An 18375-nucleotide genomic window follows, 5' to 3' on the forward strand; every position below is an offset into this window, starting at 1 on the left:
GCCGCGTTATGGCGACGTCCGTGTTTGACGTCACGTTTACAAAATGATCCATTGGATGAAAATCATCCAAAATTGTGATTTAGTGAACATCTGCACCCCTATCGAAACTCGTGCACATTCAATGTACCTTTACTATTTTACTATATGATATTAAAAACGACCTGCATAATTGTCATTACAAACAGTGAATGTGAGTATGCAAGTCTATTTTATTTCAAATAAAATAGGGGGGGGGGGGGAATCTGCGTGGACTCAGATGGCGGGAACAGGGATCAGGTAGCCACACCCAGCCTGGAAAACACACAAGCATAAAAATAACAAATACAAAAACAGAGCACGATCACGGACAGATTTTAACAGGATCATTATTATTTCTGTCATTCTTATTGTAATCGTATTCGTTTAAATGGTGGCACGGGACAGAAAGTAGTGAATGTAGTTTCAGTGTGAAAAGCCATGGATTTTCTAGCCTGGTAATTCAGATGAAAGGGTGTGAACAATGCTGAGGGGAAGCTGGCACCAGGCTCCCATAGACAGGTTTAACCACTCCGACCACATCCGCATTGTTGTATCATAAAGGAAAATGTTATTATCCACAAACATATCCAAGCTGATCTCTATTGTATAGCTGTTACAACTGTGTGTGTGTGTGTGTGTGTGTGTGTGTGTGTGTGTGTGTGTGTGTGTGTGTGTGTGTCACCCTCGCTTTCCCTCCTCACCATCAGGTGGATGCTACAGAACTATTTAGGCTAATTGTTCAATGACAATAAAAAATTTACACACACACACACGCACACACCCACACACGCACTCAGGCACTCATGCACACATGCACACATGCACATATGCAGATACACTCAGCAGAGATTAGCTGCTGCTTTGTGTCTCATTTGGACTTTTGAAGTAATTCTTACTGGCTTAATTCTAATTAATTTGAGACTCGTTTCAACCCTCTGCGCCATACAAAAGACTTGCCCAAAGTCTGTCTGCTGCTTGAACATCTACCTCATCAAAATCCTCTGCCTGCTGTCATTTATACACAGAGATTCATTAAAAGAAAACCAATTTATGAAACTACTTCATGCAATTTAATTAATTGGACTTAATTTGTTGAGATTGTTCTTTATTTCTGCCCTTGGCTTACTTATTGATTGATCAGTTGATAGGCCAGTGATTGACTAACTTCAGCATGGAGTCCACACTGGCTAATGTGACAGCAGATAACACACTGGCCTCTTCCATTGACCGGATTCTGGGTTTGGATCTGGAAACATCTGGAAACTACCTGAGGCTCCACCGACCCTGGACAGGTGAGGAACAAAGTGACCATTCAACTCTTCTCTTGGGTGTGTGAAAGCTCAGTTTAAAATCTGAGGCTATGGTTACACTGAGCCATTTCCTGTGGCATAGCCTTTATCTGTTTTCTCGTATCTGATCACCAGGCTACATGAAGTGTCATAGTGTAATCGAGGGCATATTGGATCTGTCACATTGGGATTGGATCTTCTTGTCGTGTAACCACAATGTGACATGTCCAAATGTTTTCACCCGACACACCTGACACACCGGAAACATGCCTTTCAACTACGTTTCGCCTGTAAAATCAAGGCAGTTATGCGCACTCAGACCCTTGGCCATAAAAAAAAAAAAAGTTTTTCAGTTTAGTTTACATGATAGAATTTGAACCAATGGCTATGTAACTCGGGGAAGGAAATTACATGATCTAAAATTTCCAAGCTTTTGCTCAATACTCCCCAGCAACAAAACAATTTCTAAGCAAAATCATTGATAGATTCTTATCATGTAAATTGTAGTAAATATACTGTATATCAGTGTTATACAGTATGTCAACACAGAAACAAATCTATATATGAAATTAACTACTTCTTCAATTAGATATTAATATCCATGAAATCTCTGTATTTATAGTTTAACTTTAAATTTAAAATACATTTAAGATGATTTGCCATTGTTTAATAAAATTTCATGTCCGAAGAATCTTTACATTACACAATGATAACATTTCTATTTGTATCACATACATTTATGGCCTATAATTGATATGCTGAAGTGGGAAAGATATGGATGTGGTCGAAATTACATTTGACCAACAGTATTTAAGGTCTTTTACTTTCTTCACATTCTTAAGTGGCACTCCGACCATTAACACATATTTTGTGTCTAATAATATCATTACAGCTTTGATTGCTATGTGCTGTAGAAGAACAACTCCACATGTCAACTGAACACAGTGGATGCAGCCTGCAGTTGGAGTTAGCCGCCTCTTGTGTCTGTTCAGAACTTCCTTGGCTCTTGTCTTTCATGATTCAAAGTTCAAGGCGTTGATGAACTTGTTCCTGATAATCGCTGAGGGCCTCAGGTGAAATCATCTATATTGACATTTTTGAGGACCTGAGGGAGCAAAGCCAAGAAGAGCTAAGTCACTTTATCTGTTGGTGTTAAAGTAAAATTATTATGTACTTACAATAAAATAAAATAAAGATAACATTTTTGTATTTATAAACCATGACTGACAGAGTCAAAAAGGCTAAACACAATGTTCATATTCAATGGAAAGCATTTCATGTTAAGTACAGTACACTAACACAATCACAAAGAGAAACCTCATCCAGCAAAAGCAGTGTAGACACGTACATGTGACCTGTGTTACTATTGCTGATGTCTGTGTTGTTGTTATTGTTGGTTCCTTCTCCCATCTGTAGGGGGCGCTGGCTGGTGGCCTGGTTGCCGTTGACTGTGTCACTTTCCATGTGGTTTCCAAACAGTCCACCTTGTCTCTGTTTCACAAAACAACAAACACACTAATTCAGAGACATAATCACTGTATTAGATATGTATTTGCTTCCTGATGATGTATTATTAACTTGTATACTATGCATTACGTGTAAATACTTTATTAAGAACATGTCCTCTCTAGACTCATGATAAAGGGTGACTAGACGATAATCATTTAAAAACAGTGATTTGGGTATTTCTGGCACTGGCATAGTGCACACTGGCACTGGAAATGTAAATGTCAGCTGCTTTTCTGATATTATTCTTTTTAAAACTAGTTAGCATTAGTTCCACTCTCTTTCTTTCATCCCCAGAGAAAATGATGCACATTTTAAATGTCATAAACCATCTCACTGTTGTCATCTTGGACATGAGCTGATGTGCAGTTAATTCAAATTCAAATTCAGCTTTTGCTGTGCAGACAAGGAAGACTACGCATTCTTTATATTATATTATATTCTTTCCTGCATTCCTTTCTGTCCACCCTCCAGTCATTCGTCCATGCATCCTTGCTGTTATGTTACCCGGAAAATGCCCTCCTCAGCAGCTTCATCAACAGCTTGGTCCATTTCTTCTTCATTCATCAGGTCTCCAGAGATGGTCCTACGTAATTCTACAGCTGCCTCATCCTCAATGTTCCTCAAACCAGCCTGGGGGACACAGACAGAAGAAAACAGAATGTTGTATTAATGCACCAAGCACAAAAGACGCTGTTTTTCGTCAGGAAAGTAAAAGAAGCCGAACTGCCTGTGCATCTTCCATCAAACTTTTACCGCTGCACCATACAGAGGATTCTTTCCTACTGAGCTACTGTGTGTCTGGATTGGCCCTTCGTTCACAAGTGACATCCATTCGCTTAAGCAGGCCTGCAGATGACTAGAACAGAAGTGGTGTCTGAACAAATTTGAAGATCTTTGACTTGCCTGGCACTCTGCTCAAATTGCCTACTATTTAGAATTAATTAATGATAGTAAGAGCAAACTTAAATTCCTATTCAACACAGTGGCACAGCTTTCGAACAAGCCTGTAGCCAGAGTCAGCTCTGTGCAAATAAAATTGACTTGACCTGCAATGAAAAATACATTCTCTTTCTCTGTCTTTACAGGTACAAGAACAGACTGGTCACTCAAAATAACAACAGCATTTTGAATTCTAGTGGTAATCCCAAAGACACTCAATATACAACTATGCAAAAAACCATCTCAGTTGCTATGGTTGAGATGGATTCGTGTTCCCTCTGAAGATGACATTTTCATGTTATTTGGATTTACTTTTGCCTGCTTGTTTTGGGCTAATTTCTTTTGTAGACATTGTTAGAGTTTGACAAAAAAACACATATTGCTTTATCATTTTCAACTGTAATTATAACAGAAGTTGATGTGAGTAAAACCTGTATTTCATGGGTAGCGCTCTTCTTGTTTGGCCGGTAACCATAATACTCTTCCTGTCTCTTCTTCAGCTTCCTGAAATAGTCCTGGATTAGGAACGTGGCATAGAATTTCCCCACTGTCACCTCATCATCTGGTCAAACAAAATATCACAAACAGCTTTGTAACAAAAATCATTCAAAGGTGAACATAATTTTGTAGTTCAATGTGCAGAATATGTACTCGGTCAGTCATGCAAACATCCCTTGTTGTGTTTGTTAGACAGCCTATTGGACAGATCGACATAAACACAGTCAAAGGTAACACCACCAAAGTCAGATGATTGTTAGAGCATACGATTCTGTTACTACACTAGGCAAACGTGCATATATTGAGCAGGTAGATTGGTTTATATAATTATTCAGCTCAGGCAGTCAGTCACAGTCACTCATGCCTGATGAGAATATGCATACAAATAAAGTTAACTGAAGTAATCTCAAGTAACCTAAACTAATGCAATGTAACACAGACAGCATCAGAGATTCCTTATAAAACTCACCTCCTATTGGTGGGATGACTTGGTCAAGAAGTTTCATGCTGGTTCGCTTCCAGATCTTCTTGATGATAGCCCTCAGCTCCTCATTGGCTTGTTCAAAATTACCTGACCATTAGAATACAGACAATTATGTCAAAAAGGCGACAACTTATGAATTAATTTGTTTGTATGTCGTACGTTTGCTATTCTGAAAACGTGTTGTCAATCACATACCTTCAGTCTTTATTTTTAGGGCAGTTCTGACCAGGGCAAACAACGTGGCGTTAAATGTGACTGTCCCATCGCTGTTCAGAGGCATGTTCATTGAGACAAGCCTCTGCAGACACAAAACAAACATTATTATCACTATTATGCCATTTAAGACCCTAGCTGTATTGCACAGTGTAATCAGAAGTGTAGAAGTCAGACAATGTGGTCAGAAGTTCAACTGATCATTTTCCTCACCTTACAGGCAATTCGATGAGGACAAAACTTGCCAAAACCTAGAGGAGGAGGGATCCTCCGCAGGAGCGTAACCACATCAAGGTGCTTTATGCGCCCTCTGTTGGAAAATATGAACACTTACATGCAGAGAGATTTTCATATGGATAACAAATTCAAAGTGAAAAAAGCTTCTTGTGCAGTTTCAGTGATAGTCTCTGAATAAAAGATGAAAGTTAATGAAGGGAAGTCCAACCACACAGACTATTACCTTCATTTTGACTCACACCATCCACTTGAACACAATGGTCTTCTTACATTTTCATTTAGTCATTTAGATGATTTTATCCAAAGTGATGTACATATGAGGTTTTAATACAACACAAGCAAAGATATAGAGATCTTAGAGAGAGCAAGAGTAAATGCCAAGATATCCACACCTTACATCACTGGGAATGTTTCCACACCCACACAGAGTCAGGGTCACAGAAACACATCAATTAGATTACAGTATAATTTTGCTATCCTGGATGGGTAACTAGAAAACCAAATAAATGAACATGAATACAAACATTTTTTTGTATTACTTCTCAATTACGTCTCAATCAATGACAGGATCTATGTTAACCGACGTTTGCTAACTGGATTATTCTCTCTGAAAATTCTAATAATTGACTATTGGATCATTTTCTATGAACAATTCACTGTAAGGGGGGGTCAGCATTGCTCTTTTGTAGGTTTCACATACATTTGTAAAGATCACATTTTGGCTAATGTTTGTGGTTGAAATTTCAGATTTCAGATTTCATTTTCTGTGCAGGATATCCTGAATAATAATGTATGAAATATCTCTGGATACTCTTTGTTGTCCATTTATGTGGGTACACACACACACACAAACACACACACGCACACAAACGTATACACACTTACGTGGCCTCAGGATCGTATTCTGCCCAGATTTTCTTGAACTCATCCAAGTGTTGAGGGCCAAGGATTGACCAATCCCGTGTCAAGTAGTCAAAGTTGTCCATGATTACGGCAACGAACAGGTTAATAATCTGTGAAAAACAAACATATATGTCTATTTTAGTTTATTTCCTTTTTTATATTGCTATTAGCACACACGCACCTATTACTCCACCTCTTCTCTTTTAGTAAAGGTAAAACCATGAGCTATTTAGCAAGTCTAGCTTTGTTCTGTTCTTGTTCTTTTGTTTATTGATTTATATATATTTTATTTTTCATACTCTATATTTTTCTCTGTTGTTTAATGTCTGTAAATTACTGTCAATAACACAAAGAGGTGGTAAGACAATGTGTCTGCATGTGTCTCCGTGCTTAGTTCTGACTGGAAAAATTATATATTTTTTGCTGGTGTCAGTGAGTCTGTTGTCAGTGTGTGAGACTCACCTATTACTAATCTTTCATTTTTTAGTCTGTGTTCACATGCTCAGTTAAACTGTTATGTTAGTCATCATCGGGTAACTTTTTTTAAACAGGTTGACTTCACCTGAATGTGCCACACAGAAACAGGGTTACACGCCTGTGCTGAATCAAGGCCTGTGTGTGTGTTCGTGTCTTTGTGTGTGTTTACCAGAAAGGCACAGAGCATGTAAAAGCTCATGAAGTAGATGATGGCGAAGTTGGATCCACATGTGTACTCCTCTCCAGGCAGGTAATCAGACTTAGGGTCACACTTCTTCCCATACATACTCGCTAACATCACTTCATGCCACGCTTCACCTGTGGCACACCTGTCAGCACACACACATCTAATCAAAATTGTGACAGAACAGGTAATTTTGAGGTAATGTTCGGCGCCGTAGAATGGCTGCCCTGTACCCCCTCTGTAATGCATGTGTTCGTGTGTGTGATATGTAAGAGGGGGTGCGAGAAAAATTTCAATTGCGTGTAATTCGTGTGAATTGCATGCAACATGACAATAAAAGTATCTTAAATCTCTTAAATGACAGTACCACTTTGTAAAATCAGTTTTCTTTGGGGACTATTTTCCTTTATAATGTTCTGCATATATATCTCTGCCACATTCTCTCAGTGACGCGTTTTCATAACCCCTGGCATTACATTATGCACGTCAAAGGTACTCTTTCGATTCTGCCTTCCGATTGTAATATTCTTATATTGTTAATATATCCCAGGTATCACTTTATTATATGATGATGATGTGATGAGAACGATAGAACAATATTAATCTTTAGTCTGCCTTTACTGCAACCTTCTACTAGTCTACTAGTTGAGAGAAGTAGTGGTAATTTTGTTAAGATTTATTTTTTTAAAGTTTGATTATATAAAAATGTCATTGATTTTTATAAATGTATTCAATATTCAATAATATATGTGCCGTCCTGTTATTGGCTGTATGCATGCCTTTACCTTTCTGACTCACTTAAGTGTGAAGTGTAAATGTATTACAAGTCCTTCTAAAATGAGGACCAGAATTTAACATATGATTATGTAAATTTTTCAAAGTGTGTTCTATTCTAGGTTCAGTATTATGCCTGCCCCATTGGGTGTTCTCCTATACATTTGGTAAAGCACGCATTTGAACAGAAACATTATATCGGTTTGAAACTAACGCGCCGGGAAACACAAGGCGATATCATGTATCAAGTCAGTTTTCTAGAAGAGAAATAAAGAGCACCAACCTGAATAAGAGCAGTACAGCCTGGGGAAATGTCTGGAAGTTGTTATTCCTGTTGATGTATGTTCCGTCAACCACGGCAATTTTACCAAATATCTGCAGGGAGAGATTCACTTATCAATAGTGTACTATAGTGTGTGTGTGTGTGTGTGTGTGTGTGTGTGTGTGTGTGTGTGTGTGTGTGTGTGTGTGTGTGTGTGTGAGTGTGTGTGTGTGTGTGTGTGTGTGTGTGTGTGTGTGTGTGTGTGTGTGTGTGTGTGTGTGTGTGTGTGTGTGTGTGAGTGAGTGAGTGAGTGTGTGAGTGAGTGAGTGCGTGCTTGCACATGTGTGCACCTGCATCCCGACCACAGCATAGATAAAGAACAGCATGAGGATGAGAAGTGCCACATATGGTAAAGCCTGCAGTACAAGAAGAGGTCATGCAGTCAAAATGTGTATATGGACAATCTGCGAAACACTTAATTACTGGTATCACATTATCATCAACTGTTCTACTCAACATTTTCAATTTTAAGGTATCCGTGCATTGCTAATTCTAAACCTTTTGATGAGTTTGCCTGTGTATACTGAGACATGATGTCATTATTTTGTGCTAATGATTGATAACTGACCTGGAGGGACTTGATGAAGGTCCAAAGAAGATTCCGAATCCCTTCGGAGCGATTTAGGAGTTTCACCAGACGCATAACACGAAACAGTCTGAAGAATGTGATGGACACACTCATGTTCTCTGAGGACTTTCCGGGACAGGAAGCAAACAGGAAGTTACGTTGTGCTCATTGCAACAAAATTCACAGTTAAACTTTGAAAGCAACTCACCGCAATTGCTTGCATGGGATCGATGGCCTGTTGCAACAAAAAATGTTTGAAATTTGACTTAATTCTTTTTTCGTTTTCTCATTGGTTCATTGTTCAGGATGCTTTTAATGGTTAATATCAAATAATTATGCAGTATCAGTCATGCAAAAGTCAGCCAAAGTTATAACTCAATCATATCAATTTGCCAATACACTGTACAGTGGAGAGACATTACTGACAGTTATCAATCAATACCATCCTTTTGAGTTATTTGGTTATTTTCAATTTCAGTGGTCAAATCTGTGAATTTGATTTCTGACCCTTTTCCTCAGAACACATTAAACTGAAAAGGTTATGGAGGGGTTCAACTGAAAATGAAAGGCCACAAACAGATACAATATTATTGTGGTTAAGATTGTATCTTTATGTTGGAACCACTGAAACCATTTCATTGATTATTATAAAATGCTTTTTAAATGTTCTACACTTTCTCTGGTTGCTTTTCTGACAAAAATGGAAATCATTAGATTAGAGTATTTTTAGGTGAACCGCATTATCAGTCCAAACATATTGAAATTGTACTGCCATGCTGATTATAACTTCATTCACACACAACTCAATGCCACCGGTTGTCATACAAAACTGCAACAGCTGAATAATTACATCACAGCCATGGAGACAGTAAAGCCCTCCAGAGGAGGCCAGAGCCGCCTATAAGGGGACACAAAGGTCAGGAAGGAACGTCAGAACAAGAAGGAAGAAGACGAGTTTACAAGCTTGAATTGATCCTGAGGTTTTGAATCTGACCCACACCTGTCATGTAGCAGTGCTGTCCAAGGCCAACTGGACTTAAAGTATATCATGTGTTTTTAATTCAAACCCAATCATATGCCTAGTCAGTAACCTGATTTTGTCGGACTGACCCGAACCTTACCACGAGGCAACCAAAGAAAACTTACTGTTTCATCATAATTAGTCAACAAAATCAATATTGGGTCAGTGAATTGTTCTTGTTTGCTTACCATCATACGTGAACAGGTTCTTAAGTTTACACTGGAGGCAAGCCAATAGGCTGGTTGTCTTCATTGTACACCATGGCAAACTTGAATACATTTTCCTCAATTTTTGTTCATATGAATTGCCTCCATTCACTTGAGTGTGAAGCTATTGTGTTTGTATGACCTTACTTATTTCACTCCTACTCTAGCAATAGTTATGCTCTTAGCTGTTGGTTTTGGAAGGAAATGCACTTACTATTTCTTGTGATCTGAAGTTCTTTTATCTACCTATGTTGAACGCACTTATTGGAAGTCGCTTTGGATAAAAGCGTCTGCTAAATGATAGTAATGTAATGTAATGTAATGTATGAGTAAGGTGTTGTACTCACATCAACTGCACTCAGCATCACATCCACCACACTGCCGATGACGATAACAAAGTCAAAGACATTCCAGGGATCTCCAAAATAACCCTATGAGAGCACTGTTATTCTCAGGTGTTGGGAGTGTGTGTGTGTGCATTCAATTTAACAGTGAGTGTAACATTAAGTGTGTGTAATATGCTCTTTATACCAGTTTTCTCCTGGTGAAGAGACTCCACACCAAACATATTCATATGTACAAAATGATTCCCCTTATCAGCGTGCATGGACAACACGATAAGACACAGAAGCTATTCTAATCATGCTAGCCCTGCTTATGAAAGTACAAAAGTGCATTAGCACTAGGATAAGGTCCTTGATTGAATTGATAGGAAAATGTCCATCAGCGGCATCAACGTTCTCTCTTCACCCAGTACCTTAAAATTAGAGATTCTCTATCCTGTCGAGACCGTAGGGAGTGCAGTGTCTGTTAAACCAAATCTGTGAGGCAAATGATCACACCAGTCCACTTGAGGATGCAAAGCTGACTGGGGGAGGCATGTTAATTGTGACTGCGAGGAAGTGGAGCAAAATTAATAAAGGTTTGTCAAAGGGTAACTTCAGAGGGGGCTTCCTTCAGAGCTTTGGGCTGGGTCGGGAATTTTCCTGATGTTGTGGGTCTGCAAAGCCCTTTGAGACATTGTATATGATATTGGGCTATACAGATATAATGTGTGTACTGGGTAAAGTCAGTAGCAAGAAGGACGACACAAATTGAGGAGTACTCAAAACATGGAGGCTGTATTGTGGAGCTCTTGGCACACAAGATTTGTTACAGACTTATCTGTGAAAACTTCTAAATCCTGTACCGACTAGGTCAATGTGGGCTAAGGCCTACTACCAATGTGGAAGGTCTTCAGAAAAAGCAAAATTTGTATCTGCATGACTGATAGCTCTCCGGACATAAGATCCTTTGATCTTGTGCAAGAACCATTTTTGACAATGTTTTTGTTTTTTGGACTCTTCCTGTCTTAATGTTGACATTATCCCTATTTTTCGATTTTGGTTAAGTAAAGATCCAGTTTTGTGTTGTTGTCTGCTTTTGAGTGGAAGATCTTCGCGCTATCCATCTAGAATCCCACAACAACGGGACACACAAACAAACACACACACACAGATGCCCAACATCAAACAGGTAAGCGGATGTAAATTGTTACTGCCTAAGAGTGTAGATCAAGGAATAGCTCATGTGGCCATCGTAGCCTGTATGTCCTAAAAAGTTGTCCACACTCTCCATCATGGGGGGCCATTTCCGTTTCAAAAAATATATCTGGTGTGGAGAGATAATGTCTTCAAGAAGAGAACACTGTTATCTTGTAACTAGGATGTTAATATATATATGTGTGTGTGTGTGTGTGTGTGTGTGTGTGTGTGTGTGCGTGTGTGTGTGCGTGTGTATCAATGTGCAATTAAACGTGATGTGGTATTACAACTGACCTTGGCTTTGAAGGCCATGAGCTTGAGAACCATCTCCACAGTGAAGAGCACAGTGAAAATCACATTCAGCATGTCCGACAGGTGAGTGACATGAGCTGATTGGTTACAGTGCTGTGGATCAAATACACATGTTGGGATTTGCGTAAAATGTTTGTACATGTATGACAGTCAGTCATCCAAAAGCAACGGTGCAAGCATGTGGGATAGGTCGACAATGGATCGCCTATCCAAACAAAATGAATGCAAAGCTGTCCTTTAATTACATCAAGTCATGACTGGTAGACTGTTACTCATCTGTGATTACGACAGAATGCAATCACCATAGGAATGATGTAGCTCTTTTGACTGCCAATGGAATGGCACAGTTTTCAGTGCATAAGGTGCACCCACCCAGTGTCTATGACACGCCATCACTTCAGAGGCACCCTAATCAACTTTACTGGATCACCACAGGAAACAGACCCAGGCACACTGTAATTGGTCTCTGTTGAGTCACTTCTGGATCTGTGGCGCATGCCACAACTGATTTGGCAATCAGACATTGCTAGCAGCTCACTGTATAAGCTGAAATTTGACATTATTCCAAACTAATGAAGTGAGACACACTTACAGATACAGAAAGACACAGAGACGCAGAAAGACAGACAGACACAATAAACCCAAATAGATACAGACAGACAGACAGACAGACATATACAGACAGACACAGAGACACTGACAGATACAGAAAGACACACAAAAAGATACAAACAGATACAGACAATTTCAGACACATACTGTATACACACAGATGCAGAGACGCTGATAGATACAAACACACAGATACGTCTAGATACACAGCTACAGACAAACAAAGAGATAGACAGACACAGACACACATATGATGTATTCTTACCTGCATACCCAGACACATGGTGTTGAGCATGATGAGGAGGAACATGAGGTACTCAAAGTAGCAGGAGGTGACAACATACCACACCTGGTACTGGTAGGGGTTCTTAGGAATGTAACACCGCAGCGGTCGAGCCTTCAGGGCGTACTGCACACACTGGCGCTGGAGGGGTTAAAGAAATAGCAGGAGCATATAGTTGAGGAAACTATTTTTTATTTAGAAATATATGATTGTGCACAAATGTTCCATGAGGTCATGACAGAAATCTCACTTAGTGTATGATAGTGCAACAGTACGACAGTCCTCATGGCTCACTCCCTGACATGTCTTACTTTTTTTTAGATACCTGGTTTTTATCCAGCTCACAGTTTTTGTACTCCTGCTCTCCTTGCTCCTGGAAGGTGACGATGACAAAGCCCACAAAAATATTCATCATGAAGAAGGCGATGAGGATGAGGTAGATGATGAAAAAGATTGAGATGGCCACTCGATTGTTGTACACTGGGCCTTTATCCTCTAAATTTGAATCAATAGCTTTGTATAGTAGCCTAGAGGAAATGGTACAAAAGAGAGACATCACACACAAGCACACGCACGCACGCGCGCACACAACACACACACACACACACACACACACACACACACACACACACACACACACACACACACACACACATTAATCCAGAGGTCCATCTGTTTCTAAGTAGTATTTGAATGGGCATGGTGTACGGATGCAGAGCAGATAATGACTCACTTAGGCCAACCCTCAAAGGTGGAGATGGTGAAGAGTGCCAGCATTCCATTGAAGATGTTGTCAAAGTTGAGTTCTGAGTTAGTCCACTCCCTCTTACGGACCTCCATTTCATGCAGCGCTCCCTCCTGGTACTTTATATACCAGCCTCTGTCAGTGATGCAGAGACACAGTGGGTCACACTGACTGTAGCCTGGACATCCTTATCAAACAAACATTCAGAGCTGGCATACATGTGCACAGGAGTTCATACCACAATGGCACACCTATATGTTTGACTCACCTGGGGTACGCTTTTGCACACAGACGCACAGTCATCATAGAAAATGACATTTTGCCATTTTTTACAGAAGAAAACCATATTCTATTTAACAAATCATTTATCTTGCTTTTAAGGTACACATACCGTACAATTCTGTTAATTGTATGTAGATCTTTTATTTATAAAAATCTTTTATTTATAAAAACTAATCCATCCATCCATCCATTGTTTGTAAAGTTGAATTGAATTGAATGAAAGGAGAAACAAGGCCTCTCATGTCCTTTCTCTTCTCACACATGCAGACATGCCCTCACACACACACACCTGCACAAACACACACAGAGAATGCTTTAATACATGTCATCCGAAATCCTAAATTCATTTGAATGTGTTTTATAAAAATGTTTGGATAACAATCTATCAATTCTTCACCGGACTGATTTCTTGTGTTTGTTGGCACTTAAGGAACAAGGCAGCTGCTTTCATTACATAACAGTTCTAACAAGAATTTAGTTAGAATAGTAGAATTAGGTCTTACCTGCATGTTTCTTCAGTCATTTGGTCAGGATCTGTGCATGCATAGAATGTGCCCTGGGAAGGCAACAAAAATAAACTCACAGATATACAGTACAGTATATCAGATCATAGATAACAGTAGTAGACACAGGATGTTTGGCATTTATTTGGTATAATCTGCTCTTCTAACCTTGAATAGTTGGACTCCAATACAGGCAAACATGAAGTCCAGAAGCATGGTAACCAAGACAATGTTTCCAATCGTCTTAACAGCAACAAACACACACTGGACAACATGCTGCAAAGACACATTAGACAGGTCTGAAACATGCTATCTTTGAGCATGCCAATCAGCATGTCTGTTAAAAGATACATCATACCTTGAGCCCCTTGGCTCTGTTGATGGCCCTCAGGGGTCGCAGTACCCTCAACACCCTCAGAATCTTCACCACTGAGATGGCACTTGATCTAAATCACATAAATAAATGCTTGCAACAATTTGTGCTGTGGTAGTTACTCCCTGGTAACATACATTTCAATTCAAAGAATAAACCCTGGAGTCAACAGCGGGAGAATTAAAAACTTACTCCATGCCCATGGAGAGGAGAGATACACTGACCACCAGCAGATCTAGAATGTTGAAAGAGTTCCGGCAAAATGACCCTTTGTGAAGAATGGCACCATATGTTGTCATCTGAAAAAACAGGGATGAACAGTAGAACGATTAAAGAAGTTCATGTAGGATATAGTTGATACATTACAAAAAGAACCTAGAATCCCAAACCCAAAACAATGAACATTGCATTTAAAATGTTAAATGTGTCTTATTTCATGGCTGCTGCATTGTTTCAAATGGTCTTCTGTGCAACAATGGTATAGATTTACAGTAAATGCAGTTAAGATGTCTTTGCCTTTCACATTTATGGTCTGCAGTGTTTATTTAGGGGCACAATATCTTTTTTGGTTAGTAATTCTAGATTTATTTGCATTATTGTAAATAAAGACTAAATTAAGACAGTTTTTACCTTGAGTACAATTTCTGCTGTGAAAACTGAAGTGAACACAATGTCTGCATAGGCCAAGACCTGGAAAATGGAACATAATTGTGCAATTTAATGTAACGTTTTAAAATTATATTGATCATACACACTCTCAATCACCTGGTTTCTGAATGACATGGGATCAATGGGATCCTCAGCAGCCAGAGAGACTGATGACAGGAGAATGAAGAGGAGGATGATGTTGGTGAAAGTAGTAGCATTGATGATCCGGTGGCAGAGCTTACGGAACCTGAAATCGTTAAATATCAATTACCTCAAAAATGACAATCTCTTTATAAAAACTGTTTTCATAAAAGTGATGCTGACATTGCACATTGTACATTACACATAAGAATAGCACACACGTTAGCCGTACACTAACATACAGCAGAGCAGTCTCTGCGAATCAAGATCAACGCAAAGCCTGTGTTGTACTGGATTATTACTAGATGTGGTTGGAACACACAACTTGCCAATAATCACACATAGCACATTTTGCCAATGCTTTCCAGAACATTGTCATTTAAGATGAACTTTTCTCTTGACATAACCCATCCTCCCTGAGACAGTATAAACAGTATGTTTACAGTGTATGCATATCACTACTACTCTTCCGTTACTGTTGTTAGCTACACCCTGCACATCACCGTACTTGTTCTGAGGACCAAAGATGAAAAATGAGCTGGCCTCTGGCATTGGCACCGCTTCCTCCTTCAACTGCAAATCTGCCATTGGACGAGGTCTGGGGCTTTCCGGGATATCTGGGTCCTCCTCCTCATCATCGCCTAGCCAACAGGACGAGAATGAGATGAGAACAGTTATGTCTCTGTCATATCTGACTTGAAATGGTGTAGACAGTAAGTTCTAGTTTACCAGGAAAGTCTGCAGGAGGGAAGGGGTCTTTGATTTCATTCACATTAGACTCAAATTCATCAATTTTGAGCTGTAAATTTGAAATCAAATAGAAATGTTTTTAACACGCTCAATTATAAATTTTACGTGTTATGAATGCTTTACATGTATTACAAACACATTCTTTAGGCAGGCTCACCTTGGCAGTGGTAGGGATGCCCTCTACACCTTTAGCTCTTTGCTCAGCTAGTTTCTTAGCCAGAGCTGCTTTTTCCTCTGAGGCTTTGTCTGGCATGTTGGCCCTGAGAGTTAGCATAAACATTAAACATATGATACCTTATTTTACAAGATGTATTTTCGGTGAACACTGTTCACCCACCTCTACCTGAAAGCTAAAACTGGAAGTATCTCTACATTGACTCACCGAAGAGCTTTCTTGCGTTTTTTCTCCTCTGCTTTTTCCTTCTGTGCTAAGGTCAAAGATTCCGCCTCTGCCAAATTATCCACAGCGATTGCCAGGAAGACATTAAGCAGGATGACTGACAGTCACAGGAGTCAAAGGTCAAAGGAGTCACAAATTCAAATTGTAATGGTTGGTAAATGAGCTGGTCTGCCGGTCTGTGCGCAGACACTTCTACATTGGCGGTGCAACAACTCTTGGGAGTTTTCCCCAGGCAAATGTTCTAACGTAAAATGCTGTTAGATATGGTTTTTGCTTGTTGTTGTTGTATCAGTGTCATGTTAGAATGTGTTTAAAAGTGTGTATGCTGCACCAAAGCTGTTTATTGTTTATATTTGATTGATACAGCCATAAGTCTCTGGTTGATTTGACTTGTTTAGTGTAGTTAAAATGATATGTCTGCTTTCATGTATTTGAATTAAGTGAGTGTCACTTTTTTTTCATTTTCTTTTGTCATTCTCTCAACTGCCAAGCTTGCCACACCATCTGTATGCACACATTGGCACATATACAGTATACACCTACAGGTGCTAAAATGACATTATAAAGGCACATATCTGTGTATTTCTTTGGATGAGGTAAGGCAGATCACAGCCTTGACTCATGAGTTGGTGGTGCAGGGCTCTTGTAGGACTGGGTTGGAGACCCCTGCTGTAAAGAGACCTCTGCTCATGTACCGACCCAGAAAGAGTGTTTTTGCTTTTCAGGACAAATAAAAAAAAAAAAAAATTCTAATCTCACCATTTGGCCACAGTAGAGTAAGGTTAACTAGGCTTTGTTCTAGTAACAAGCCTACTAAAGTAAATGTTCGAAAATCGGTTAGTTATTTCAATCTCTTTGAAACAGTAGCTCTCCTTATTTCCTCTCTATTGGACAAAGAAAGGCTACCCATTTTTTTTAACAGTCATTTAAGTTGATGATCTCCTGCTTCCACTGAAGATTTGAAAGCATAAACAAACAAAAGGACCAGTCCATAACGCCATCCCAACCCGCTCAATGCCATCTGGAAACCTTACAGATCAACTATACTGTACAGCGCGTCACCCACGCGAAGACTCACCAACAACATCCAGAGACATCACCGTCTCAGGATGAACCATCCACCCCTTGTGCCTTGCCACTGAAGAGCATTTAAACTGCCCCAATGACCATTGTCAGAGAGATGGGCAAGTCTTCCCCTGACCTCTCTGCTTATGCCTCCTCCCCACAGGACATATTGATCAGGTCCATGAGCTCCTTCCACCAGTAGACTACAGATAACATATCTTTACTATCCATGGAATATACCCTTATACTGTCAAACCTTAACACACATACACACACAAACACATTTAAGGATACAGTTCCCACAGACAAAGAGGATGATGAAGTAGATGCTGACTAAAATTCCAGGCATGCTTGGTCCTCCATGAGCCATGATACCATCATACATGACAGTGTTCCAGTCCTCACCTGTCAGGATCTGACAAGCATCCACAACCACAAACACAACAAAACATATATACATACAAAATCCAAATAATTTTAAAAGATTCTATTTTCATGGTCAAACCAATACGTCTCAATCAATATTTCACCTGGAAGACAGTGATGAGGGCCTGAGGGAAGCTGTCAAAGGTACTGCGTGGTTTGGCTAGATTGGGAAAATTGAACTTCCCTCCAAACACTTGCATACCCAGTAGGGAGAAGATTACAATGAAGAGGAAGAGGAGAAGCAGCAAGCAGGCGATGGAACGGACCGAGTTCAAGAGGGAAGCTACCAGGTTACTGAGAGATGTCCAATACCTGAGATATAAAGGATATCATCAATTTAACATGGAGATTAATCAATAAATCCTCAGCTAAAACTCAATGAATGACAAATCCAGGCTCAAACATTTGACTGACACAGCGAAATGTTAAAGCCTCAACCCAAAGCTAATGTATGAAGAATCAACTGAAGGTGTTTCTAATGGAAATTACATGAAGGTATACAGGTATACTTTGTATTACACATTTATATATGGCTATTTTTGGTGATATTGAAAGATGGCTGCTGCTTAGAAACTAGCAAAAAACACATTAGATTGCATGCAGCCTAATGCTTATTCATTATTATTAAAACTTTCCATCGAGGGACTGAGACAGTCCTCAGTCAGAACAG

At 39.5% G+C, this 18375-nt stretch overlaps 1 protein-coding gene and 1 long non-coding RNA gene across 2 annotated transcripts in view; one reads left to right on the forward strand and one right to left on the reverse strand.

The window, feature by feature from the left end:
* The first annotated feature begins 85 nt into the window (after positions 1–85).
* Positions 86–2564, forward strand: LOC143005476 (uncharacterized). Its single transcript, XR_012964029.1, has 3 exons — positions 86–190; positions 1160–1310; positions 2200–2564. It is a non-coding gene; the product is annotated as an uncharacterized LOC143005476 (long non-coding RNA).
* Positions 2272–18375, reverse strand: part of LOC143005474 (dihydropyridine-sensitive L-type skeletal muscle calcium channel subunit alpha-1-like) — a 31220-nt gene continuing 15116 nt past the window's right edge. The window contains exons 12-42 of the mRNA XM_076156897.1: positions 17810–18017; positions 17574–17694; positions 16197–16311; positions 15972–16074; positions 15794–15863; positions 15573–15705; positions 15041–15170; positions 14906–14965; positions 14468–14574; positions 14261–14348; positions 14071–14178; positions 13903–13955; positions 13106–13252; positions 12698–12899; positions 12355–12513; positions 11460–11570; positions 9990–10073; positions 9266–9313; positions 8624–8650; positions 8416–8541; positions 8138–8203; positions 7809–7900; positions 6737–6896; positions 6073–6200; positions 5164–5260; positions 4933–5035; positions 4723–4824; positions 4187–4317; positions 3321–3446; positions 2656–2798; positions 2272–2412 (exon numbers count right to left, since the gene is read on the reverse strand). Coding sequence (XP_076013012.1) covers positions 2391–2412; positions 2656–2798; positions 3321–3446; positions 4187–4317; positions 4723–4824; positions 4933–5035; positions 5164–5260; positions 6073–6200; positions 6737–6896; positions 7809–7900; positions 8138–8203; positions 8416–8541; positions 8624–8650; positions 9266–9313; positions 9990–10073; positions 11460–11570; positions 12355–12513; positions 12698–12899; positions 13106–13252; positions 13903–13955; positions 14071–14178; positions 14261–14348; positions 14468–14574; positions 14906–14965; positions 15041–15170; positions 15573–15705; positions 15794–15863; positions 15972–16074; positions 16197–16311; positions 17574–17694; positions 17810–18017 — 3370 coding nt within the window. The 3' untranslated portion in view covers positions 2272–2390. The remainder of the gene's footprint in view (positions 2413–2655; positions 2799–3320; positions 3447–4186; positions 4318–4722; positions 4825–4932; positions 5036–5163; positions 5261–6072; positions 6201–6736; positions 6897–7808; positions 7901–8137; positions 8204–8415; positions 8542–8623; positions 8651–9265; positions 9314–9989; positions 10074–11459; positions 11571–12354; positions 12514–12697; positions 12900–13105; positions 13253–13902; positions 13956–14070; positions 14179–14260; positions 14349–14467; positions 14575–14905; positions 14966–15040; positions 15171–15572; positions 15706–15793; positions 15864–15971; positions 16075–16196; positions 16312–17573; positions 17695–17809; positions 18018–18375) is intronic.

The sequence above is a fragment of the Genypterus blacodes genome, unplaced genomic scaffold (genome assembly GCF_046128005.1).
Source record: "Genypterus blacodes isolate CSIRO-AG114 ecotype Tasmania unplaced genomic scaffold, CSIRO-AGI_Gbla_v1 ptg000070l_1, whole genome shotgun sequence".
Taxonomy (NCBI): domain Eukaryota; kingdom Metazoa; phylum Chordata; class Actinopteri; order Ophidiiformes; family Ophidiidae; genus Genypterus; species Genypterus blacodes.